At 45.9% G+C, this 26,515-nt stretch overlaps 3 protein-coding genes across 5 annotated transcripts; all 3 read right to left on the bottom strand.

Moving 5' to 3' along the window:
- Window positions 1-15,853: 15,853 nt before the first annotated feature.
- On the bottom strand, window positions 15,854-17,177 carry LOC149390196 (uncharacterized). Its single transcript, XM_089620922.1, has 3 exons — window positions 16,549-17,177; window positions 16,064-16,242; window positions 15,854-15,986 (listed from the first exon to the last, which is right to left on the bottom strand). The coding sequence occupies exons 1-3, from the start codon at window positions 17,161-17,163 to the stop codon at window positions 15,896-15,898; spliced, it is 885 nt and encodes a 294-aa protein (XP_089477048.1). The 5' UTR covers window positions 17,164-17,177; the 3' UTR covers window positions 15,854-15,895.
- On the bottom strand, window positions 17,168-20,130 carry LOC149390195 (uncharacterized). The gene is made up of 3 exons (XM_089619700.1): window positions 19,874-20,130; window positions 17,648-18,612; window positions 17,168-17,563 (listed from the first exon to the last, which is right to left on the bottom strand). The coding sequence occupies exons 2-3, from the start codon at window positions 18,071-18,073 to the stop codon at window positions 17,168-17,170; spliced, it is 822 nt and encodes a 273-aa protein (XP_089475826.1). The 5' UTR covers window positions 18,074-18,612; window positions 19,874-20,130.
- Window positions 20,131-20,900: 770 nt separating this feature from the next.
- LOC149390194 (Myb/SANT-like DNA-binding domain protein) lies at window positions 20,901-25,832 on the bottom strand. Of its 3 annotated transcripts, XM_089619611.1 has the most exons (9): window positions 25,665-25,832; window positions 24,604-24,978; window positions 24,381-24,531; window positions 23,927-24,279; window positions 23,227-23,380; window positions 22,812-23,143; window positions 22,589-22,739; window positions 22,166-22,503; window positions 20,901-21,692 (listed from the first exon to the last, which is right to left on the bottom strand). In XM_089619611.1, exons 2-9 carry the CDS (start codon window positions 24,943-24,945, stop codon window positions 21,144-21,146), a joined length of 2,370 nt encoding a protein of 789 aa, XP_089475737.1. In that variant the 5' UTR covers window positions 24,946-24,978; window positions 25,665-25,832; the 3' UTR covers window positions 20,901-21,143. The 3 variants fall into 3 exon arrangements, with proteins under 3 accessions (XP_089475737.1, XP_089475735.1, XP_089475736.1); XM_089619609.1 differs by lacking the exon at window positions 25,665-25,832 and having other exon boundaries at window positions 24,604-25,530; XM_089619610.1 differs by lacking the exon at window positions 25,665-25,832 and having other exon boundaries at window positions 23,948-24,279; window positions 24,604-25,530.
- Window positions 25,833-26,515: the final 683 nt, after the last annotated feature.

The raw sequence follows: 26,515 nt of genomic DNA, 5'->3' as shown, positions 1-26,515 counted from the left end.
CTTTATCCACGAAACCGTCTGGTTGAGCCATGTAAATGCGCTCGTCAAGATTGCCATTCAGAAAGGCTGTCTTGACATCCATTTGCCAGATCTCATAGTCGAGAGCTGCAGCTATGGATAGGAGTATGCGGATGGATTTAAGCATCGCGACTGGCGAGAAGGTTTCTTCATAGTCAATCCCTTCTTGTTGGGTATAACCCTTCGCCACAAGTCGTGCTTTGAACGTCTCGACGTTCCCATCAGGACCCCTTTTCTTCTTGTATATCCACTTACACCCTACGGGTTTAATCCCTTCAGGAAGGTCTACAAGTTTCCAGACTTTGTTGACATACATCGAGTGCATTTCAACTTTCATGGCGTCAAGCCAAAGGTTTGATTCATAACAAGCCATCGCTTGGCTATAGGAAACAGGGTCATCCATGTCGGAGACGGCTACAAGAGAGTCTCCATAAGACATGTACCTGTCAGGCTTTTGAGTAGCCCTCCCACTACGTCGAAGTACTACTTGACGAGATTCTGATGAGTTAGGTTGTGTTTCAGTTGGGGTAAGAACAGTTCTTACAGATGAGGTAGAAGCTTCCTCACCCAACTTTTCTTCAAGCACAATTTTGCTTCTAGGTTTCGCATCATTCATAAAGTCCTCCTCAAGGAAACGAGCATTCGTGCTAACGAAAGTCTTATCGTCCTCGGGACTATAGAAAATGAAACCTTTGGTTTCCTTTGGATATCCTACAAACAGGCACAATTCTGACCTACTAGCCAACTTGCTAGTCTTTTGCCTTAGCACATGTGCAGGGCAACCCCAAATTCGGATGTGGCCCAAACTTACTTTACGGCCAGTCCATCTTTCATAAGGAGTACCAGGAACCGTTTTAGACGGAACTTGGTTCAGAATGTAAGCGGCTGTTTCGAGGGCATATCCCCAAAAGGAAAGCGGGAGTGATGAGTAACTCATCATCGATCTAACCATCTCCATAAGAGTTCGGTTTCTTCTCTCTGACACTCCGTTTTGTTGAGGTGTGCCAGGTGCGGTAAGCTGAGAAGCAATACCTTCTTCTTTAAGAAAGTCGTCGAACTCTCCAGACATATACTCACCACCTCGATCAGATCGAAGGGTTTTGATCACTTTGCCAGTTTGCTTTTCCACTAAAGCCCTAAAGACCTTAAATACGTTAAAGGTCTCGGATTTGTGTTTGAGCAAATAGACAAACCCATATCGTGAGTAATCATCAGTGAAGGTAACGAAGTATTCGTATCCTCCACGTGCCTGTTGGCTGAGCGGACCACATACATCAGAATGTATTAGTTCCAGCAACTCAGTGGCTCTTCGACCTTTATCAGAGAAAGGTCGCTTAGTCATTTTTCCTTCTATGCAGGATTCACAAGTAGGTAGTGAACCTATTGCAGAGGCTTGGAGTGGACCATCCCTCACAAGTCTCTTAATCCTATCTAGACTGATATGACCAAGTCTTAAGTGCCAGAGGTATGTTGATTTTGTTAGATCGGAGGATTCAGAAAGTTTGATCCTCTTTGGCTCCCTAATTAGATCGTTATCTATTCCGGTGTCTAAAAGAGAAGGTTTAGTGGGATAGATGTAGAAAAGAGCATTCTTCATACATGCATTAGTGACGAAAGAATTATCAGGAAACGAAATACGAATTCCATTCTTAATGAACTTTAAACAATAATCTTGCTCACGAAGACGAGCAACGGATATTAAGTTCTTCCCAAAGGTAGGAACAAAATATACATTATTCAAGTTTAAAGAGCGGTCTTCAAAAGACAGCGTCACGGATCCCACAGCCTTTGCAGACACCAGGCTCCCATCACCCCATTTGAAACAGAACTCGCCTTCCTCTAAGCTTTTGGTTTTCTTGAAACCATTCAAGGAACAACAAATATGGTTAGTAGCAGCGGAGTCAATAATCCACGATGATACATTATCAGCTACTAAGCATGCTTCGGTAACTAGTACAATACTATGTTCCTTTGCTTTGAGATAGGCGGGACAGTTCTTTTTATCGGCCTTGTAAGGTCTCTTCACAGTTCCAGAGGCGGAGGCTTCTTGCACAGTAGCATGTGCCTCTCCTTGATTCCTCTTTCTCTTAGTGAAACCTACAGCAGTGTGAAGCTCCTCCATAAGCTTGGTAGCAGTGTACTCTAGCTTGTTTATGGAGTAGTTCATCTTGGAGGTATCAAGAGACGCGGGGAGAGTTTCTAAGATCATATCTATGAGATTCTTCCCATCAGTCTCAGATCCTAGGATTTCCATTTTATTTAGAAAACTAATGATCAGTATCATAAAGTCTCTAACAGGAGTCCTAGCCTTCATATGACAGTTCATAAACTGTCGGACTGCTTTTTGCCTTGCTTGACGCCTTTGCCCTCCAAAACTCTCAAGGAGATTGTAGAGCATGTCAGCGACAGTCTCGATGTCACGATGTTGCTTGTTCAGCATATTGTTCATAGATGCTAAGATATAGCACCTCACAATCTCATCGGATCGAAGCCAGGCCGCTAAGGCGTTATTGTCCTCTTGAGTTGAATCATCATTCGTCAGAGGAGGACACGGGGTGGTGAGTACCCATTTGTGCTTGTTAACGGTAGGTATTATGTCGAGGTTACGTTTCGAATCTATGTAGTTTTCGTTTTCGAGTTGGTTCGAGGAAAGAAAGATAGAGGGAGGGTTGAGACACATATTGCCTATATAAGTTGAAACAAGTTTATGATTAGTCTTTGGTTTAGGATTTAAGTTTCATTAAGACTTTTTGTAAAATCCAAAGGTGTTATAAACCAAACGATAATTTACTCCCTCAAGAGAAGGCCGCAAAAAAATCTCCATTTATAAGTAAATGACACATCATTAATGCTAAGCCAAGATGTCAATACATCTATTTTGACTAGCCACCTTGTAAATTGGTTTGATCACTCACATCCTTTCGCAGAGCCTTAAGGAAGGATACTAGGGATTGAGCCTAAGTGTGCAACCAACCACTTAGTCCAAAAGATCAGCTTTGAAAAACAATCCCCCAAGGGGAGGCCTTGCCATCATTGCATCACTCTCGGACGTAGCTCATTGAGCAATGATCGAAGCAATAACGCCTTGGAGTACTCACATTTAAGTGAGGGTCGCAAGAGCGGCTCTTAGTCCCACGTTATTGCATCTTTCATTAGTGTTGGGGATCGTGGGTTACAAACAACGAATATAACCCTCCCACTTAGTTTTTGGAGTTGGTTAATCGACTCTTATAAGTTCGGAAACAAATTTCCTAGTTAGAGAGTGACAGAGCGGACAACTAGAAGAGAATCCTAGATCGACATGTTCAGAGCAGTATTAGTGCATAAAGGCACAAGGTACATACTCGATCTTTTCCTATTTTCTATTTCGGGAAAGTGCGTGAGGGAAGTGTGAACTTCAACTCACTCGAACACTTGAAAGTTTGAGATTACACATCCTTTTATTTTTCGGCTTGTCTACAAGGAGACCTCCCACTCAAAATTTCAAGAGCATATAGATTTTGAACATATGTGATATAGATATAGTTTTGAAAACATTTTGAAAACTTATTTGATTTGGATGACAAAATATTTTCAAGTTTGAAAGTGAAAACGGTTTTTCAAAATTCAAACTAGTTTTGTAAAAATTCAATTTCAATTAATCTTTCAAAAATCAAAACTTTTAATCTTTACACATCATGTTTATAATCATATGAAAAACATTTTTGCTCAAGAAAATTTTCTCATTAGAGTTCTATAACTCATGGTAGTGGGGTTTGAAAATCCGGATTTCTAAAAAAAACTGGAGTTTCAGACAGCCGCGCACCTCGGAGTAAAATCGCCATATCTGGCAGCTCCGATGTCCTTTTCAGCCGAAACCGGTGGCATTGGACAGAGGACAGAAAGAGCTTTAATTTGATTCAAGAATCATTAAATTTCGATTTCTGAGCAGAGAGTTATGCCGCTTTTAATGCGGGTTTACATTCCAGCTCGAAGAAAAAGAAATAAATTAAAGCTTCGTCCTTTTAGGTGCGAAAAAGAATCGAGTGTAACGGAACGTTTTATGAAGGTTATTAAAGCTTTTATTTGTGTTTTATTAGCAAGGTAATAACAAGGCATAAAAGAAATAACAACATGCATAAAACGATTCAAGTGAATAAACGAAACTAGCAAGAAAATAAAACTAGTCACAAAATTTACTCGAAAAATCTCAAACCTTTAAAACACGTTTTTCAATATAAAAAATTAAAAACTTTTAGAACTGATTCTAATGTGTTTTAACATCATCCCAAACTCATAGAAAAACAACATGGTTTTTAATTTAAAGGCATGAGCAATAAAATAAAAAAAATCTAAGATTACAATTCTAACTTGTCACAAAATTAGTAAACTTTCGAAAACGATTTTCAAGCTCATAATTTAAAAACATGCACATGCATTCCTTTGACCATAGCTCTGATACCATTTGTTGGAATCGATCTAGGGTTTAAGAAAAAGTTTAACGCTTCGTTAAGCGGCGGAATTTTAAAAAATTTCTTTTTAAGTAAAACTAGTTTTTACTAACCTAGACAAGAGCATATGCATGTAAATAAAAACTAATATGAGCTATAAAAGTTACTAACCTTTTTGATGCTTGAACGTTGATGAGCCTTTGGAAGGTTGGCAACGTTCGTCTCCCCTCGCAGCACGTCTCTCTTTTCTTTCCTCGGGAACTCGAGCAACCACGATAGTTTCTATCACTAAATCACTCGAAAAGAAGGAATTAGTGAGTGGGCACTTTTAAACACTACGACTTGAGAACGAGTCTCGAAGTCGCAGAGCTAAAGACTAGGTCGAGTGAGGACCTAGGTGCCAAGACAAGAGAAAACCGAAAATAAACTAGAGAGAGAGAGAAGAGGACTTCGGCCAAGTTCTAGAGAGAGAGTCTCTCAAATCTCTTAAACTTGGATGAATGAATTGTGAGGAAATGGGGCTCCTATTTATAGGAGAGGTCTCACCTTCAATAAGGTAGTTTCCTCTTCTATAGAATATCACATATTCATGAGCAAAAATCCTTCATTTCCCATTCCTTGTTGGGCGCCCAAGGCTGCCTCCTAGAGGCAAGGATTTGTTTCCTTTTTTGTTCCTTGGCTTTCCCTTTTCTCACTTGGCCGAATTTCCCATTGCATGTGTGGGAAATTTGTTTCCTCTTTTTCTTTTGGCAAGTATCTAAATACATTTATGCACAAAATAAACTCTCTTTCCTTGGGTATTATGGGCGCCCATTTCACTTCTAGAAGGAGCTTCTAGAAGCTTCTTCATTTATTCATGAGAACATGAAAAAGGCCCATTAAGAGTTTTCAATAAAATTCTTATGAAATGAAATTAATTCACAAGGCCCAATTAATCATATTATGGCCGAGTGACATTAAGTCATCAAATGAACTTGTCAAAATTTATTGACATCCATTTCATCCTTATGTCTCAAAAGACAAAAATACCCTTTTAACTATTTTCGTTCTTGTTTTGGCTTAGCTTCCAGTTTAACTATTCCTATCGATGTGATTCGTGACAGTGACCTCATGGACCCAAATGAACAAAGCTTTAGCTAAACACTTGGACTCAAAAGTTCACAAACCTTTTCCAAGTTTAGCTTAATGCCAACTGACTCCACTAAAGAGCTGACACTGAAAATCTCTCGGTTCAAATGAATTTATTTTCTACTCAAGAATTCGACCTAATTATGATGAGCGGATCCACTGAATATTATCTATGTTTACCCTTCATGAATGTCATCAGCTAGTCGGGATTTACTAAATTACCATTTTACCCTTCTAGCTGTTATTTCCTCAACTCCTTTGTCGCTTGTGAATAAGTTAGAAACAATGTATTGACGAGGAGCTAACAAGTCACATTGTTTCATCCAAAAGAGTCAAGACTCAATTTGGACACTGGCCAGTTCATTTATTCACACTCCAAGGAACAAAGCATGAGGTGACATACATTGCATTTCAGCAATCTTGTACATGAATTCCATATCTATGAGAACTTCACAAAGTTACTCATGACAGACTCACAACTTAGTACTTCACCAATAGGCCTTGTTCGGAATCACATAGTGAGTCCGAACTTTGACTTTCTCAAATGAGAATACTAAGGTGTGAAATGGCATGTCTCATTTCAGGATTAATGTAAGCATGATGCAATTCATACATAGTGACTTCGAGACATAAGAGGTTAAATGGTTTGTTCTTATCTTGTCTCTAGAAGTGCACTGGTCAATTCAGTACCTTCGGAAGATACCTAGAAGAACTATAGAGTTCCTAACTCTCAATGCCTCATAACCAGACATCATAGATTCTTCTAACAATCATACTGAGGTCAATAGTCCTTTGACCCTAAGATTGCGAATATATCGTTTTAAGCAAACTACGAAGAGTTTGTTCATGCAAATCTACATTTGTCTCTTCGTAAGTTGTTAAGTTTGTTTATGGACTAAAAGACTATGGTTTTATCATAAAGCTTCAGACAAGGAAGATTGAATGAACGTTTCAACTTTTTATTAATGAATAAGCAATTACAAGCAAGAGTCTTCGTAAGACTATATGACATCAAATGTACATAAATAGACACTACTACTCTTCTTGTGGGCACCATTGACAACACGCCCTACGCCACCGGCCGTGCGCGTCTCGCGCCCCCGGCTGTGCGCCCTGGGCTATGCGCGCCCTGCGCCCCACGCAGTCGTCCGCGCGCGCCCTCACGCCCCCGGCCCGCGCGCGCTCTGGCACCCCGGCCCTCCGGCCGGCCCGCGTGCGCTCCTCGCGCCCCGGTCCTCCGGCCCGCGTGCGCTCCTCGCGCCCCGGTCCTCCGGCCCGCGTGCGCCCCTCGCGCCCCGGCCCTCCGGCCCGCGTGCGCTCCCTGCGCCCCGGCCTTCCGGCCCGCGCGCGCTACTCGTGCCCCGACCCTCGCGCGCCCGCGCTCCTGGACGCCCGGCCGCTCGCGCGCCCATGCACGTCTGCGCTCCTGGCCGCCCGACTACTGCGCGTGCCTGCTGGCCCGGCCGAGCGCCCTGCTGCCTCGGCCGGCCGCTCCTGCTCCCCCGGCCGAGCGCCCTGCTGCCTCGACCGGGTGCCCTCGCACCCCGCGCCCGGCCAGGCCTCACGCCATGCGCGCCCCGCGCCCTGCGCCCGCCTGGGCGTTGTGCCTCGCGCGCTCCGCTCCCGGTCACCGGTGGGCCTTGAGGGGGCCGGCCCAAGGCCTCCTCCAACACTATAAATACCCCATCCCCCCCGTAGGGGAAGGGAAAAACAGACAACTTTCATCACACAATTCTCATCCCACAACAACTCTCTCGAGAGAGAGCTCTCTCCTCTCTCGTGCTCTTGTGACATTCCAAGAGCGTGCACTCCTCCTCCCTCGGCTCAGAAAGACAAGGACCCCCCTCCACGAGAGGGAGCGCGCTCCTCTTCTGCGACCCGAGATTCTGCAGTACACATTGTTCTCATGCTTCTTGGCCCTTGTGCTAGAACTCCGAGCTACGAGGCAAGCGACCCCTCTAAAGTCTTCACTATAAGCTACGAGCAGGGTCCTACTCTAAAGCCTTGGATTCTCACGCCTCCGAGCCCAAGATAGCTCCCAACACTCAAATTGAACTACGTTCTGACCTGATCCCGACTAAAGGGTACGTAGGCAGCCAACCTTTGGCACGGTCACACCCCCCAAAACACACCTCAGGGTCTGGAGGGTGCAGCTCGGTCTACGAGCTCCCATTTTTGGCCCGGGCACGGTCACTTGGTCCGGCCTTGGATCGAACCGCCCGAGGTATTTAATCATTGTTCATTTTCGTGCGACAACATTTTTGCGCTAGAAGGAGGGGACTTCCCGACTTACACAGCCCGAAATCCCTTCTACAGCTCGACCCCTTTCTTCTCAACTTGAGAAAGACATGAGTGGTCAACCACCCATTCGTTCTGAGGGCGTGAATAACCCCGAAAACGCAACTGGAGTGAAGAAGTACTTCATGCGCTCCCGAGCGCAAGGCGACGAGGAGTCTCTCAACGACGAGAGCCACACTTTCTCGCCCCCTCCACCTCAGGACAGTCCGGACGACCGCATCCTTGAGATGGAGGAGAAAATCCGACAACTAAAGATAGCCAATGCAAGGTACCACCGCCAACTGGCGGGCAAGGCGCCTGCACAGGGCACCCCCCACGGGGAATCCGGGGACCTCATTGACGAGGGACATGACTATGACCCCGACTATGAAGGCTTGGAAATTTCAGCGGACGTCGAGACTTCTCTCACCAAAGACGGGGAACTCCCTGTTGAGATCGAAGCCGGTCCGTCGATCCCGCCGCCTAAAACAAAGGCAATACCGATCTCCTCTCAAGAAGAGACCTCCCGACATTTAGCCCATGACTGACTCGGTCAAAGAGGCAATGTCAGGGAAGGTCCAACGACTCGGCGAGTGAGGCGTGTGGCTCGAAGCTCACGCCCCCGTACCACCGGGCCGGATCTTAGAGATCGGCTCACCGCCCAACGGAACGACCGTGGCGAAGACCTCCGGGAGAGGCTAAGTGCTCGCAAGGGTCACAACCCTGCGGCCCCAATCAATGGGGACCCTCGCACGGCTTAAGGGTCGAATGAAAGGCGCCAGGTGACTCCTCCTGAACAAGGAGTGACCCGCAACACTGGCCTCGATGTCGTCACTATGATTCACAATCTTTGTAACGAAGTGCGTGATCTGCGTGGAGGAGGCTTGGCCGGTGATACATACAGGGTCGTAGAAGAACATTCCTCGCCCTTCACTGCCCAAATCCTTACTGAGGTGTGCACGGGAAATTTCAAACTCCCAAATCTCCCTCCATACAATGGGAAAACTGATCCCACGTATCACATCCAACATTACGAACTTGGATGACGATGCAGGGCGTTTCACCTGGGGCTCTATGCCAGGCTTTTAGTCTTACCCTCACCGGACCCGGTTTTGAGTGGTTTAATAATTTAAGACCAGGGAGCGTCCAATCGTTCAAAGACCTGAAGGACATGTTCCTAGCACGATTTGCTACATCGATGGTCCAAAAGAAGACCAAGATGTACTTATGGTCAATCAGGCAAGAGAATAACGAGTCCTTGAGACAGTATCTCACCTGATTCACCGCAGAATCAAATAAGGTTGACCGCTTTGATGACAGTGACGCAATTACAGCCATCATCGAGGGCTTGCGCACCGGAGACTTCTTAAAGTCTGTCGTCGGCAGAGTCCCTTCTACAATGGCCGAGTTAATGAACCGCGCCAAAACCTTCATGGGGGTGGAAGATTACCTCGACGGCCGCAGGAGCAGCAACCAAAGCTCCCGCCGTCGGGATGAGTCCGGCAACGAGCCAGGCAACCCCCGCAAAAGGGTGAACAAGGGAGGTCAAGCTTCCGATAGCCGACCCCCTATGTCTCAAAAGCCGCGTCTTGCGAGCAATTTTAGAGACTACTCAAGTTACACCCCTTTGAACACCCCGGTAGAGCAAATCTACGCTGTGGCGCGTGACAAGTTCACCGCTCCGACTCCGATGAAAGGTGGCCTCGCATCTCGCGACCGGTCCCGTTATTGTGAGTTCCACCGGGATAACGGTCACACGACCGCTCAATTCTTCCATCTTAGGAGGCAAATTGTGACATTAATCCAAAAAGGAGAGCTCAAAGAGTTTTTCCTTCGCATGGTAGGAGCTGCAGCCCCCACCGACAACAGGCCAGCCTGAGAAAAGTGGAGGGCCCAACGCCAACACCGACCGCACCGCGGTCGCGGCTACGGCCGATGCGCAACTCCACGTCGTCACCACCATACTAGGTGGCTTACAAGACGGGGACTCGGCCCGGCAAAGGAAAAAGCTCCTCAGAGCTGCCTCTCAAGAAGGCCTTACGGGGCAAGTTAACCTCACCTATGAGGAACCTCCGTCCGTACCTCACGAGACGATACAATTCACCAATGAAGAGGCCAAGCGATTTGTGCACCCGCATAATGACGCTATAGTCCTTAAGGCCCAGGTGGCCAACAACTTGGTAAAAAGAGTTCTTATTGATAACGGCAGCGCGACCGATATAATCTTTAAGACCACCCTAGAGCGCATGAAGCTCGGGGGGCTCCGCCCTGTCCCAACTCAGACACCTCTGTTTGGGTTCACGGGAGAAAAGGTCATGACTGAAGGAATCATTGATTTACCAGTCACCTTCGGAACTACCGGAGGTATCGAAGTCGTTCACATGGTCCCTTTCCTTGTGGTTGACCAGGAGTCGCCCTACAATGTTATCATTGGGCGACCCACATTGAACAGACTAAGGGTCATCACATCTAAATACGTGTTGAGAGGCGAAGCCTTATACAAGCACGGGTACTTAACCCCGCTGCTCCGATGCCTCAATAGCGTCGAGTCGACTAAGGTCCTCCGCAAAATTCACGAAGGCCTCTGCGGGAACCACTCCGCTGGGAGGTCCCTTGCGCTTAAAGCGCTTCGACAAGGCTATTTCTGGCCGACGATGAAAAGAGACGCCTACGAGTGGGCGAGAAAGTGCGACAAGTGTCAACGTTTCTCTAACGTTCCACGACAGCCGCCATCTCCCCTGGGTAGCATCATCGTCCCACGCCCCTTTGCGAAATGAGGCGTAGACATTATCGGCAAGCTTCCCAAAGTTCCGAGACAATACGAATACGCCATCGTCGCTATCGACTACTTCACTAAGTGGGTCGAAGCCGAGCCTCTGGCCAGGATCACCGAGGCCAACACTACGTACTTCATCTGGAAGTCCATAATATGCCGCCATGGCATCCCCGCGTCAATTGTAACCGACAATGGCGCGCAATTCGGCAATGCTAGGGTTAGAGAAATATGCGCCCAACTACGGATAAGCAAGACATTCTCATCCCCGCGACACCCACAGGCTAATGGCCAAGTGGAAGCCGTCAACAAGACGATTAAAAGAAACCTCAAGAAAAAGCTCGAAGCCAAAAAAGGCGCCTGGGCCGAGGAGCTACCTTTCATCTTGTGGGCCTACCGAACGACCGTTCGAAACGCCACCGGATAGACCCCCTTCTCCCTAGCTTTTGGGATTAAGGTTGTGGTCCCCGTGGAAACAGAGGTCCCCACCTACCGGGTCGACACTTTCGACGAAAAAGAAAATGACGAAGCCATACGCCTCGAATTGGATCTAATCGACGAGAAAAGATCCGAGGCCCTCACCAGGCTCGCTGCACAAAAGCGAAAGGTTGAGAGATACTACAACGCCAAAGTCAAAAGGCGGATCTTCGCCGTCGGCAGCCTCGTACTCAGGCACGTGTTCCAGAACACCCAAGTACAAGGCGCCGGGGTCCTGGGCCCGAACTGGGAAGGACCGTATAGAGTTCGACAAGTCATACACGACGGAACCTACTACATCGAACACACTGGCGGAACTCCAATCCGGCACCCGTGGAACACCGAGCACTTGAGGCAGTACCACCAGTGATTGAGTCCCCTCCTTATTGCTCTGATTTCCCTTATTCAATAAGGCCTATGCGCCACTGTTTGAAGATGTTCCCTGTTAGCAAAAAATTAATAAAAAATAAAGTTTGCGGTCTTTTTGCCCACTTTGTTAAAGTTTTTAGTCATCACAGCACGACATGTAAACTAAAAATTTGGGGGGCTATGGGTCCTGCGACATACACTCAAGACTTCATGGCCCAAAAAAAAATTAAAATAAAAAACCTTAAGCACCCCACTCATGGGATATAGGGGCTTAAGAAGCTCGAACCCCGACGGCTCATCAAGCATACGGATTTGAGAAAAGACGTCGGCCTAACCCGGCGCAACACATATGCTCGGTCGCTCAACATTACGAGCTCAAAGACGCCGGCTCAGCCCGGCGCAACACATAAGTTCGGTCGCTCAACTGCACGAACACTTTTACCCAGGCCTAAGTCCCCTACGGGGATACAGACTTAGGAAGCTCGGACCGCGACGGCCCTTCGCGCATACGGGTTTGAGTAAAACGTCGGCCTTCCCGGCATGCCGTAAGACGCGTAAAGGCGCAGGTGAAAGACGTCTCCCGGGACGCATGTAAGTCGCGTAAAGCCGCTGTCTCAAACCCTAGAAACGGACAAATTTGAGCCTAACAAATGTTCGCTAGCCACAGGGCACGAGCACCAAAGACGCCGGCCTAACCCGGCGCAACAGGGTTTGAGTAAAAGACGTCGGCCTAACCCGACGCAATCGCATTCGCTTGCTCCAGGGCACGAACCCAAAAGACGTCGGCCTAACCCGACGCAACCGCGTTCGCTTGCTCCAGGGCACGAACCCAAAAGACGTCGGTCTAACCCAACGCAACCGCGTTCGCTTGCTCCAGGGCACGAACCCAAAAGACGTTGGCCTAACCCGACGCAACCGCGTTCGCTTGCTCCAGGGCACGAACCCAAAAGACGTCGGCCTAACCCGAAGCAACCGCGTTCGCTTGCTCCAGGGCACAAACCCAAAAGACGTCGGCCTAACCCGACGCAACCGCGTTCGCTTGCTCCAGGGCACGAACCCAAAAAGACGCCGGCCTAACCCGGCGCAACCTACGTTCAGACGCTCCAGGGCGCGAACGCCAAAAAGACGCCGGCCTAACCCGGCGGAACCTACGTTCAGACGCCCCAGGGCGCGAACGCCAAAAAGACGCCGGCCTAACCCGGCGCAACCTACGTTCAGACGCTCCAGGGCACGAACACCAAAAAGACGACGGCCTAACCCGGCGCAATCTATGTTCAGACGCTCCAGGGCGCGAACGCCAAAAAGACGTCGGCACAGCCGGCGTACCATATATGCTCGGTCGCTCAACAACACGAGCTCCAAAGACGCTGGCCTAACTCGACGCGATCTACGTTCGCTTGCTCCAGGGCGCGAACTCAAAAGACGCCGGCCCAATCCGGTGCAACATGCACGTCCAGTTGCCGAAGGCACGGACGCAGAGCCCCCGGGAACTACCCGGTGCGACCTCTTCGATCGCCGAGTGGCACGAAGCGAAGTCACTGGGCCACAGTCACATTTGGTACACTGAATCGTCGGCCTAACCCAACAGGCCGATATCACCGTTCGACACGGGTCGGCCCATCGCCTAACTGGGGACAAACGCCACCTCAACTCGAACGTTAAATGATGACGAGTATAACGATGAAATGAGCGGAGGACGAATCCCAGCTAAGGACGCAAAACCTACCAAAACTATTGGTAAGTATACAAGCCATTCGGGCCACGTTAGCCCACAAAGAAGGCACATGCGAGCGAAACTGCTCAAAAAAGAGATAAGCATTCAACGTGAAAGCGACAAAGTATCTCATAAATAAAAAGAGCCACTGGTCTAAATCCAATGAACACGTGCTGAATGAAAAGTGCGTGGAAAATAAATAAAATCCTGAAAAAAGAAAAAAAAAAAAAAAAAAAAAAAAAAGCAAAGCGCCAAACATACACGCTATAAAAAATAAATAAAAAGAGCCACATGGCTCACACAACACCCTCATCTAGTAGGGGAAACATGGTGTCGAAGAAGTCAAAAGTGACCCCCCCGGCCTCGTTCTCGATCGCGGTCGCCTCCCGACACTCCACCACTCCGGCACGACGGGCCTCCTCGGTCCCTATGTCGTAGTCATCCTGCAAGTCAGACGCTCTTCGCTCCACTTCAGCAAGCTGAGAAGAGAGACGAGCATTCTCCTCCGCCAGAGAGTCGAGCTCACGCTCCGCCCGAACACACGCTGCTTCACTCGAAGTGAGTTGACGGTGCGACGTCTCCAAAGCGTCGGACTGGGCATCCAGCTGTCTCCGGAGGTCGGCAACCTCGGTGCGAAAAACCTCCGCCGATCGGGACGCCACCTCGCAAGCTCGCCGTTCTTCGATCAGCTCCCCCGCCATCTTGGCCACCGACATCTGGGCTCCATCGCGCTGATCTCAGGCGATCTGGAGTTCCAACTTTGTCTCGCGAAGTCGGTCCCAAAGTGTCTCGAGTTTCGCCCCTAAGTGAGAACCGCGATCGACTTTGGCAACGCCTAGACCTCAAACGCCCTTGAGAAATTAAACTTCACGACTCGTGACCCACAAGCCATGAACTTGGGAGGCTAATGTTGTCGGTCGTTTTCGGCAAACCGGAAATCTAAAAACAATTCGAGGCCGGCCGGGCATCGCCGGCCGGATCACCCAACGGGCACCGGCCGCCTCGGCCCATGCGCGCCCCGCGCCCTGTCGGCCATGCGCGCCCCGCGCCCTGCCGGCCATGCGCGCCCCGCGCTTTGCGGGCACGGGCGCCCCGTGCCCTGTCAGCCATGCGCGCTCCGCGCCCTGCCGGTCATGCGCGCCCCGTGCCTTGCCCTTCTGTGGGCTTCCAAGAAGGTTGGCCCATGGCTTTCCCCATACCTATAAATACCCCCTCACTTGAGGGGGGAAAAACAACTTTCTCTCCATAGAATTTCCTAGAGAACATTTTCTCTACATTCTCTCCTCCGGCCTGCGCGTGCCCGACGCCGCCGGCCCGTGCGCGCCCTGCGCCACCGGCCGTGCGCGTCTCGCGCCCCGCACAGTCGGCCGCGCGCGCCCTCACGCCCCCGGCCCGCGCGCGCTCTCGCGCCCCGACCCTCTGGCCCTCGCGCGCCCAGCCGCGCGCGCGCCCACGCGCGTTTGCGCTCTCGGCCACCCAACTCCCGCGCGTGCCTGCTGCCCCGGCCGAGCGCCCTGCTGCCTCGGCCGGCCGCTCCTGCTCCCCCGACCAAGCACTCCTGCTGCCTCGACCGGGTGCCCTCGCTCCCCTGGTCGAGAGCCCCTGCTGCCTCGGCCGGGCACACCTGTTGCTGGGCACCCCACGCCCCGCCAGGCCTCACGCCCTGCGCGCCCTGCGCCCGCCTGGGCGTTGTGCCTCGCGCGCCCCGCTCCCGGTCACCGGGTGGGTCTTGAGGGAGCCGGCCCAAGGCCTCCTCCAACACTATAAATACCCCCCCCCCCCTAGGGGGAGGGAAAAACAGACAACTTTTATCACACAATTCTCATCCTACAACAACTCTCTCTCGAGAGCTCTCTCCTCTCTCGTGTTCTTGTGACATTCGAAGGGCGCGCACTCCTCCTCCCTCGGCTCAAAAAGACAAGGACCCCCCTCCACGAGAGGGAGCGCGCTCCTCTTCTGCGACCCGAGCTTCTACAGTACACACTGCTCTCCTGCTTCTTGGCCCTTGAGCTAGAACTCCGAGCTACGAGGCAAGCGACCCCTCTAAAGTCTTCACTAGAAGCTACGAGCCGGGTCCTACTCTAAAGCCTTGGATTCTCACGCCTCCGAGCCAAAGATAGCTCCCAACACTCAAATTGAACTACGTTCTGACCTGATCCCGACTAAAGTGTACGTAGGCAGCCAACCTTTGGCACGGTCACACCCCTCAAAACACACCTCAGGGTCTGGAGGGTGCAGCTCGGTCTACGAGCTCCTATTTCTGGCCCGGTCGCGGTCACTTGGTCCGGCCTTTGATCGAACCGCCCGAGATATTTAATCGTTGTTCATTTTTGTGCGACAACAAACCGTCTGAGCCTTGACCCAGGGCAACAATGCATATTTGTTGCGTTTCGATGAAACAATTGTAGTTACGACACAACATTTCCTGGTCCAGTCATAAGTGTCTTTGTCCTCGTGTTTACTCCATTCTGCATGAACCATACCAAGCTGGACGCTAAAAAACGAGTTCGTGGTCGTGAACGGATGCGTGATACCCCTGACCAAACCCTTCTTTCGGAGGTAATAGAAGGCCACATCCAAGTGCTGAAACAGCATATTTACATGTCACTAATTTTTACATATACATGTCACTTCCCTAATATTTACGTAAAAAAAACATGCACTTACATCTCCAGACAACCACTTAACCGGGGTTCAGGGCTGGTAGAACTAAGTCTTCGAACGTGTATCAAACACCCGGTAATTGAACCTCATGTGCAGCTTCTCGTGGATGGCGGCGTACCCAACATCATGTTTGGACCTTTTGTTTTACATACTCATTTATTATAGCAGCAATCCAGTACTTAAATTATGCAAAAATTATGATGTATATGTTACCTCTTCAACCCTTTTTTCAACCACGTTGCCATGTCCTCCACATCAACATCCGACGGCGCTGCCTTAGGCTCCGAGAGCGGATGCTTTGCTGGCTTCCTTACTCCGATGGTGAATTCAGCGTAGACCTTCGACACTGTAGGAGTGTATGCTTGTAGACTTCTCTTAACCATCTTCTTCTCCTGTAAGATTAAAATTTTCATTCAGCGAATGTCACAAACGCATAAACATGTCAATAACTAAAGTACATTTCAATAAACAAGAAAGATGTCACTAATGTTCTAACATGTCCCTAACGTAGATTCGGGTCACGAACTGCAGAACATGTAAGGCCGACTTAGATCACTAGATTCAGAAAATTTCACTAAAACCGAATTATGTCACTACAGACTAAACATGTCAGTAAACCTCTTAGACGTCACTATAGGCATGCGATGTAAATCTCTATATATTATTCCCTATATTATTGCCGGAATTAAGTAGTTTACCGGAGAATCTGGAATGTTTATTATCTCCGACGCTCCTTCACTCCGAGATGTCTTCGACGAATCATACGCACTGGACATGTAAGTCTCGAAGCGCCGCTGCTCTTGGGAGTAAGAAGTCTGGCTAGGGGTGACTTGTGTGCAAGAATCTGAATTCTCAGCATCCGCGTCAATGCCTGAAGACGCAGACGAATCCGAATCCACTTGGATTGAATATGACGATGAGGCTGGTTCGGCTGGAGATGCGGCATCAGTACATTCGCCGACAGCTGCTGGGACGGGATGCGCTTCTTCTTCTTCTGCATCACCTTCAACCGCATCACCAGCAGCAGAGTCTACACTTCTTTGTTTTGCCTGCTTACCCTCATCTCCGTCATCGTCAGCATCGTCGTCCTTTTTTTTGTCTTCTTCTTTGCAATCCCGCTCTTCTTTTTTCTTTTTCTTCCCATCTCCATCTTTCTCATTTCCTGTATCTTCTTCTTTATCGGTAGTGACATCGGTTGGGTCACTACTGACATCATTTTTCTCACCGATGACAGCCTCTTCGTCACCAATGACAACCTGTTTTTTCACCGGTGAGAGAGTCTTTGTCACCGGCGAGGGTCTCGTTCTCCTCATTCTTTTATTCTTCTTCTTCTTCTTCTTCTTCTTCTTCTTCTTCTTCTTCTTCTTCTTCTTCTTCTTCGTCAACTTTCTTTCCCTCTTCCTCTTCTTCTTCTTCTTCTTCTCTGTCTTTCTCTTTTTCCTTCTCACAGGCTTCACTTTCACCTGCTTGTCGCCCTCTGTCACCATGGTTGATTTTCTCTCTCTCAGTCTGTTCTCTGTTCCTCTTCTCCTCAAACTCTTTCTCTGCTACCTCCTCCAAAATCTTGTCCTTCGCCGCCTTCTTTGCCGACCGCATGTCAAGATCCTCCAACACGTGCTTTAGGTCATGCGCAAGCGAACCTATGTGTTTTCGGATCTCCTCCAGGTCTACTCGTAGATGACCGACCTCATTCTCTAGGTTGGTCAATCGCTCCTGAAAAATCAATCGCAAAATCTTTCACTCAACATGTCACTACCGTCTGAACATGTCACTAAAAGTTACTTTTGAATTACGTACCTCGGTTTTTGTGTCACCCGACTTGGTCTTCTTCGAGGCAGGCGGCAAAACAAAGTCTCGCAAAGGTTTGGAGGACTCGGGCTCCTCGTCACCAGCCTTCTCGCTGCCAAGATCTCTGAATTTGACATCGTCGAGCCCAATTCTTTGGATACCCCCCTCGGTCACTTTGGAGTTCGAGGACCACTTCAACAACAAGGGATCCGCAGAAGCATTGAAGACCGTGCAGAAACCTCGCTCTTGAAGTCTCGGGATGCATTCGTACGCCCAGACCTGCAGAGGATGTAAGAACCCAGGGAGATGCGGCCTCGACTTCGTCCCTCGCTTCGTCTTCGCCTTCGTCACGAATGACCTCACTCCGGACATGAAGTAGTCCCATGCTACGTTGCCCCATGGAAAGTTGTTGAATGCGTCGGGATCATCTACCATCTTTATGTATGACGAAGTCGGTAATGGACTGGCCGGTTGGCCAGAGAAAAGCACGTTGTATAAGAAATGGAGAAGTAGGTAGCGAGTCCGCTTTACGTCGTCCCATTCCTTGCTCGGCTCAATGAAAGCGGAGATATTTCATCTAGAGGCAAGTGCCCCTTTTTGGAAAGTCTCGTCGAAGAGGCCTTTTTCAATTACGTCAGTGTACTCCATCTCCTTGAAGTTGTAATCCTCGGCCAACTTCAACCCCATTATATCTCTGTAATGCTGCTTCGTGAACTCCCGCCAAGCTTGATAAGTAGTTTGTCCGCCGATTGGGGTTGTCCTTCGTAGTACCCGATTCTCAACATCAGATTGCTAATTAGTTTTGAAGACCGGGTGATTGTTGGCAACGACAGAAAGCGTCCAAAACAAGATTCCTTGAACAAATCTATTTGATTCTGTGTCATTGCACAGTTCTCGGCAAAGTTATCCACATTCCCGTGGAAGTTGAAGTTGTATTCGCCCATCTGGTCCTCGCTGACATAACGTCGCAATGACTGAACACAAATCAAAAGATCAGACAAACAATTACAATTCATCATGAAACACAAAACTGAAGCAATTATTTATTTTCGACTACTTAAACCATGTAACTACTGACATAAATGTAACTAAACCAAAGATGTGATATAACTACAACTTGTCACTAAAACTGTCTAAATAAAGCCTATGATCAAATACAAAGAAAGTGAAGCAACTTTTTTTTTCCAACTTCTTAAAACAACTTATCCAGAATCCATACATTCCACTAAACCAGGGTGTGATATGAATACAACTTCTCACTGAAATTTCAACTTCTTAAACTATTTAACTACTGACATAAACACTGAAATTTCAACTTCTTAAACCATTTAACTACTGACATAAATGTAACCAAACTAGAGATGTGATATAACTACAACTAGTCACTACAAATTGTCACTACAATTTCTGAAACTGAAGCAATTCTTTTTTTTTTTCTTTCCAACTTCTTAAAACAACTTATCCACAATCCAGAAATTCCACTAAACCAGGGTGTGATATAAATACAACTTCTCACTCAAATTCTTAAACCATGTAACTACCGACATAAATGTAACTAAACCAGGGAAGTGATATAACTACAACTTCTCACTACAACTGTAAAATGTAACTACACTAAAGCCTATAAAGCCTGTGATCAAACAACAGATCAAAAACAAAGAAACTGTAGCAATTCTTTTTTTCCCTTTTCTTTCCAAGTTCTTCAAACAACTTATCCAGAATCCAGAAAATCAACTAAACCAGGGTGTGATATAAGTACAACTTCTCTCACTGAAATTTCGACTACTTAAACCATGTACATACTGACATAAATGTAACTAAACCAGTGATGTGATATAACTACAACTTCTCACTACAACTATAAAATGTAACTACACTAAAGCCTGTTACCAAATAACAGCTTTCACACATAAAAACTGAACTGAAGCAGTAATTTATTTTCAACTTCTTAAAGAATTTAACTACAGACATAAGTGTCACTAAACAAGGGTGTGATTTGACTAAAACTTGTCACTAAATTCGTCACTGTAACTACACGTCACACTAAAACCTGTAAAATATAACTACAACAAACTATTCTATCCAGATTTAGTTACATCTTCGTCACTACTACTTTGGTAACTAACTAATACTTGACAATAAATATTAAACATACAACTACAATCTGAAATCTTTCGACATTTAGTTACACCTTTGTAACTAAATCTCTGTCATGTAATGCAAACATTTACTTACCATTTCAACTGCATCTTCGTCGATTTTCTCACTTTGCTTCAGCCGTTTGGCAGGTGATTTCTTCGGCGATGGGGCAGATTTCCGCTTCTTTGACAGTGACAATTTCGCTGACGCATTCTCACTCTTCTTTGGTAAAGGTGGTGTCTTGTTGGGGGACGATCGACTTGAACGACGGAGTGATGAATTTGGGTTCTTGGTATCGGTCTTCCCCGACGAAGACATTTGGAAAAATGGGTTACGATGAAAAAGGGGTTTTTGGGTATGGGTTCTGGGTAGCGGCTTAGGCAAAGGGGTTTTGGGGTATCGCCCTTAGCACGGTTGTGTTCTGGGTAGCGGTTTAGGAGGGGCGTGGGACAGTTACTAATGTTGGAGGGGCGTCGAGGCGTAGGACGGTTACTATTGTTGGAGGGGCGTGGGGGGCGGTTTAGGTTGTTGGAGGGAAAGAAGAGGGAATGTGGGACGGTTAGGGTGGACGTGGGAGAGAAAGAGGGAACGGAGAGAGAGAGACCTGAAATGAAAGAAAAAAAAACTGTGGGAGAGAGAGTAAGAGGGAACGACCGAACAAAGTGAAATGAAAAAAAAAAAACAGGGAATGGACGAGAGAGGGAGACCTTAAATGAAAAAAATTAAACTTAATATATGGATTTTATAAAAAAAAAGGGTATAATTGTATTAGCACATTTAGAGAATCATAGAACACTCCTAGTTTGGTAAATTTTTGAAAAAAATAGGAAATTGGAAATCACCCTTAATTTAGTCCTAGTCTTGGCAAATTTTCCAATACAAATTCAGCACCATGTTTAAATCTTCCAACTGAATCATAAATTCAAGTCTAGAATTAATCATTACTTCAAGTATTTATCTCAATAGAATTCACAAATTGATAGTGATTTTTTTATTAAGGGGAATTTTGTCTCAACCGTGACTCGAACCTGGAGCTTCAAGCTAGTGTGGATGGAGGTATAGTACCCTCAATATTTATCATCCCTAAATCATGAAATTGTCCCCTAAACTTACGAGAATTACCTTAAATTTGTAGTACATGATTCATTCCATTTCCGTTAAAGAATTGTAAGGCAAGGCCAGTTTTGTCAATAACATAAGATGTTAATGGTTAACTGTGTTTATAGCATGTCACGCAACAAATCCTAAAGACCAGATTTATTTAGCATATCGATATAAGAACTGATTGAATAAAAAAAAATGTTACATGACTATTCATCGAAGAGACGATTTCTAGAAGTCCACTAACCAATAAACCAGCGAGAGGCTATGAGTGTGGACAGAGTTTCCTGAGCAACCATTTCTTTCGCAAGGAAGCATCGAGCGCCAAGAACGTCTTTGCCTTCCTCTCGTCTTCCAACAGATCACAAGCGTCCAAAAGAAGCTCATCGTCCAAACCGGGCATGGCTTGGAGGGTGTCGATGGCACTCACCATCGGCCGATCGTTCATCCTCACCGGCTCCGCCACCTCGGGCCGAGTCTGGATTTTCTCGCTTCCGGTCTTCTGAACTTTTCTACATTGTCCCGAGCCCGACTCCATTAGTGGCCTCAGAGATGACCGCTTTCTCTGCCTTTCGGACTCGCAAATATCTTCCGTGGAAATGGGTAGGCAAAACACTTCTTCGGCTTCTATCTCCATGGTCGATGTTTCTGGGATGTGACAATCTTGGATCATTTCAAAACCATGGTCGTCAAAGATCATTTCCGTGAGCTGACCGTTTATACTTTCGACTGTTTCCCCACTTTGAAAGATCTTGTGTAAATCTCTGTAACTGCTTAAGCAAGTGTTTCTGTACGATATGGCATCTGGGTGCTCCTGCAAAATTTCATACATGGTCACTTCCAAGTTTTATTTATTTTTTTATACTGCATTAAATCGATTATTAAAAGGCCAGTTGCCAACGATAGTTTCATTTTACAGAAATTCCGGCTGATGGGAATGCCCGTGGAGGTTTTATAACGCTGATTTCAAAATTTCATTAGTTTTTCAAGGAAATTTTGTCTACAAAATTTATAACAAACGAAGCCCTACAAAAACTTTATAACATTGGCTAGATTGCAAATACAACATTTGAGGTGGCTTAGTTTGTTAAAAAAAAAAAATTATACAAAATTTATCTAAAAAAAATAAAGCGGGAATTTTGAATTTGGCAATTTTCAAATATGGAACAAAAATATTCCCCGTTCAGTGTCCGGTGCGGAAAAAACCAATACACCGTCGACTTCTCAATTTTTTAAAACATTGCGTTAAAGTTCCACTAAGATTCAAAGGGTAAGAAATCTTCGAACCTTAATGTAGGCTTCCCAAACATCATCGTCAGCGATAACCATTTGCTGATTTTCATCCCACATGAACCCGTCACAACAAAGAAGCGTGTTGATGCTCTCGTACTGGTTCTTCAACCACATATATCGATCTTCTAGGGAACGCTTGTTGCACAGGTGTCCATAGCTTTTATGAAACGTATTGAGCATGAATGCCCATGCGTGTTCGTCGAACGTATCATCTATTTTATGCCCTTGTTGGACCTGCTGTGACATAAGGTCCATCAAGAAAAAGTCCATTTGCAGTGTCCAATTTATGCTTGAAGACATTGCACAAGCGTAGTGAGCATTCCTTTCCTCACCTACCAATCAAAGAAAATCATAGTAATATAAGTGCCCATACATAAGCCAATTCTTGTACAAAATAATAAAATTGAACACTCATACTCGCAATCAACTCGGGAAATTCACAAGCGAGGCCTGAATCGCGTGCCAAACGGCTGTATCTTCCATCGAATTGCTCTTCTCCAAATATAGTGCACAATTTGTCAAAGCCCGGGAATGTTTTGACTCTATAAGTTCTAGCATCTGGATGGACCTGCAATAATTTCCCAGATATTCTCATCTCAGCAACGAATACAATCAATCTTTTTTTGTTTTTATTTTTAACCTTTGTATACGCGTCCCAGGCAGGGTCTTCGGCCAGTATCATTTCCCGGGTTTCGTCCCAGGAAAACCCATTCTGCTCGAGCAGAAGCTTAATGTCATTGTACTGTCTCCTCAGGTGTTTGTACCGATTTTTTAGCACGTCTTTGTCATGGCAGGATTTGAAATGCGCGTTGAACGATGCAGCCATGTCCGTCCAAGCCTGACTGGTGAAAGTTTGTCCAATTTTGTTCCCTCTGTGCATGTGATCGAGCAATAAATCGACGAGGTGACGATCCATCGGAGGTGTCCAATACGTTCTCGTGCGATCGCTGGCCGGGCCACCCTTTCTTTCGCCTGCATTTCCAATATCATAAGCACCGAGAAAATAAGTTTTCAAACAGTGATTTCGATCAGGTCCAAGAAAGTTTAAGAGTCACCTGATATTCGTTGTTGTGGTACATTATATCCGGGGTTCTGTTCCGGATTCAAACCACCATTCGATCCGTTTTCAAAACCGTTATCAAATATAAGGATCAAATCATAGTAGTTCGGTAAGGACTTTGTTCTATATGAACGTGTATGCGGGTGTGCCTGCATAGATTCTATTAGCGATCAGTCATTTTCAAATTAAAAGAGGCTTTTTAAGTGCAAATAGTCCCCAGAATATCCTGCAAGTGGAATATTGGTCTCTAAACTAAATATTTGCAAAATGGTCCTCAAATTATTCATCACCCAGAATTTTAGTCATTTTCATACAAATTATTTCAATATTTTTTATGAAATTAAAGTTCAACACCTAAAAACTTAACATCTATGTTTACAACCTTAAATAACCTGTTTTAATTTGTATAAGGATTATTAAAAAAAAATCTCACTCTAAAATCCCAAAATCGTTTTCTTTAATGTTTTAAGGTTATTAGAATATACTTTAGCTGGGTTTTTTTTTTTTTAATTACCAAGTTACATAAGTTACCATATATATTTAATTAAAAAGTTAAATATCTATCTCAAAAGGAATAAAGAGCTACAAATTCAACAGTTGAGAGCCATGTTGCTAAAAATTAGTAGTTTAGAACTCGAGCATTTAATAAAAAAAATAACATAAAAAAATAAAAAATAAAAAAAGAATGTAAGTACCTTGGTATAAGAATCCCAAACCTGATCATCGGCAACAACCATTCGTTGCGTTTCACTCCACGAAAAACCTTGTTGTTTGAGAAGAAGTGTCACATCGCTGTAATACTTGGACAATTTTTTATGCCGATGCCTCAGAACCCTTTTACCGTGGTGAGGACCGAACTTAGCATTGAAGAGAGCGAGCATATCGGCCCACGCCTGTTTATTGAATGTGTTGGCGAGTTTATTCCCTCTTCCGACTTGGTCCAACATGAGCTCTATGAAGTAATGGTCCATTTCTGAGGACCAGTCGGTTCTCTGGCGACCACCACCGTTTCTTGAAGAAGAATCGAGGCTATACATTCCCTCACCACCTACAGAATCAAAAATGTACAAACTGCCCATCTCAACATGATCAGACACACAATCACAACTTGTTCGAAAAACAAGGCCGGTGAAGCCTATTCACACACACCTATACTCATCCCATGCATCTCCTCGTCAAAGTCAACATCGTGACTCGATAGGCTATATCGCCCATCGGCGGTCGTATAGCTGTATAGCACACACAGTTCGTTGAAATTCAGCACCGGTTTGGTCTTGTACACTCGAGCCTCGGGATGAGCCTGCACACAGAAATCACATCAAAACCCTGATGATCGAGATAGGAAGGGACTGAGAGAGAGAGGTTCGGAGACTTTGATGTAACAGTCCCAAAAAGAGTCATCGGAGGCGACGACCATCTGGCGAGGCTCGTCCCAAGAGAAGCCGTTGTGGGCGAGGAGGGTCTTCACGTCGTTGAACTGCTTCCACAGATTGGTGTAGCGGCTTTTGAGGACGTCCTTGTCGTATTGGGACCCGAACTTTCTGTTGAAGATGACGAGCATCTCCGTCCATGCCTGCTTCTTGAAGGTGTGGCCGATGCGGGCCCCGCTGTGCATCTGATCCAACATCAGGTCGATGAAGAACCGCTCCATCATCGGAGTCCAGTAAGTCCTTGATCGATCGTTTCCATTCGCCGTTTGCCCAACCCCGACCATTCTCTGCCCACCTACCAAAGCCTCTCTCTCTCTCTTTTTTATATAAATAATATCTATTAGTATCATCAAATTGTGCTACAACTTTTTTTCCTTTCTTTCTTTGGTTCAATACTCAATTCACAGGAGTAATAGAGGATAAGGCTTACGTATAGAACACTATTTATATCAATAATTTCAGCTATCATCAACATAGACTGAATTATTCAAGAAAAGCTTCACTGTACTTTATCTTCCATTTTCTTAAGATCCTGATTTGATTTATTAACGACCAAATCATCAAGGAAGACCTTGGTTTGGACAGTCATTTTGGATTCACATCAAAAAGCGAAGCTTCACGTTGTTTTTCGTTTTCCTTTTCTTTTGCCGGCCAATGATCAATTCACAGGTTTAAATTATTAAACATTCATCGACATTTTCAGTGACGACGTATTGTTATGATACTAAGACTACACTAATTCAGCAACAGAGACTGAAAACTCAAATGAAAAAAATAAATAAATAAATAAATAAAACATCAGTCTGTATTCGTACAAGTAACCAAAAGAGCTTTACTGTATTTTTATATTTTTTCCTTTCCATTTTTTAGTCAAGAAAAGCCTCTTTTTTTTTTTTTTTTTTACAGATAATTAAGTGTTAAGTGGGCGTGTCGAAACAGAAATGATTCCAGTGAGTTTGATAGTTAGAGAGAGGTATGAAAGCAAAGAGAATCTGTGTACTACCAGAGAGCAGAGGGAAATAGCTGATATGAGCACTTTATAGACATCAGAGGGAGGGTTTGGTTTGGTTGGCGACTCGCAAAATCTGTAGCCAAGCAGAGGAGTTAACCCTAATCCCGGATAACGCCGCTTCTCTCCCACCTGTTTGGTCACACACACTCCTTCGTATCTCTCTCTGACTATTATGGGCTAATATTGGGCTCAGCTAGGATCGAATTGAAAAAGCCTGTTTGTAAATGTCATTGGGCATTGACAACTTTATTTTGAAATTGTTCCCATTTAAAAAAGGAGAAATTTCATTAATTTGGCTTAATAATACATTAAATATCAAGTGAGACCCTAATGTTTAAAAATATCATAAAATGGACTTTTGTACCGAAAATAGACAATAAATGCCCTTGTGACTTATATTATCGATTTAAACTTGGACTTTCCCTCTCACTCTCACTTTATCTCATTCGCTCAAATCTCTCATCTAAAAAAATTTCTCGTACGATATCATACGATATAATACGACCCTGTACGATTCAATACGATGGCGTACGATAAAAAAGCTTCAATCTCCGCCGGCGGTGATGCTCAGAAATCCCGAGCTCTCAAAACGTCGAAAAAGGTGAGTTTTTCAACTAATTTCTTGTTAAATCTCATCGAAAATAGTCAAAATAGGTATTAGGACATAGGATTTATCTGATTTGTGGTTATTTGAGCTGTTTTTGATCGGATTTAGAAAGTTAGGGTTAAAAATTGGGGTTGAAATACAATGAGAATCATGCATCGTACGATGTCGTACAATGTTGTACGATGTCGTACGATGAAATTCATAGAGCTGTACGATGAGATACGATGTGGTACGA

The sequence above is a fragment of the Urtica dioica genome, chromosome 7 (genome assembly GCF_054948205.1).
Source record: "Urtica dioica subsp. dioica isolate 48M chromosome 7, U.dioica_male_clone48M_v1_H2, whole genome shotgun sequence".
Classification (NCBI taxonomy): Eukaryota; Viridiplantae; Streptophyta; class Magnoliopsida; order Rosales; family Urticaceae; genus Urtica; species Urtica dioica.
Note: the sequence above shows the minus strand (reverse complement) of the source record. Positions and strands in the feature narration are given on the sequence as shown.

Coding starts and splice junctions, on each gene's coding strand:
- LOC149390196 (XM_089620922.1), bottom strand. CDS start 17,163: ATGAGGAGAACGAGACCCTCGCCGGTGACAAAGACTCTCTCACCGGTG. Junction 16,243..16,548: donor TAAACATTCCAGATTCTCCG/GTAAACTACTTA, acceptor TTAATCTTACAG/GAGAAGAAGATGGTTAAGAG. Junction 15,987..16,063: donor TTGAAAAAAGGGTTGAAGAG/GTAACATATACA, acceptor GTAAAACAAAAG/GTCCAAACATGATGTTGGGT.
- LOC149390195 (XM_089619700.1), bottom strand. CDS start 18,073: ATGGTAGATGATCCCGACGCATTCAACAACTTTCCATGGGGCAACGTA. Junction 17,564..17,647: donor CGGGTGACACAAAAACCGAG/GTACGTAATTCA, acceptor TTGATTTTTCAG/GAGCGATTGACCAACCTAGA.
- LOC149390194 (XM_089619609.1), bottom strand. CDS start 25,011: ATGATACTAATAGATATTATTTATATAAAAAAGAGAGAGAGAGAGGCT. Junction 24,532..24,603: donor TTTGGGACTGTTACATCAAA/GTCTCCGAACCT, acceptor TTCTGTGTGCAG/GCTCATCCCGAGGCTCGAGT. Junction 23,381..23,926: donor TTTGGGATTCTTATACCAAG/GTACTTACATTC, acceptor GAATCTATGCAG/GCACACCCGCATACACGTTC.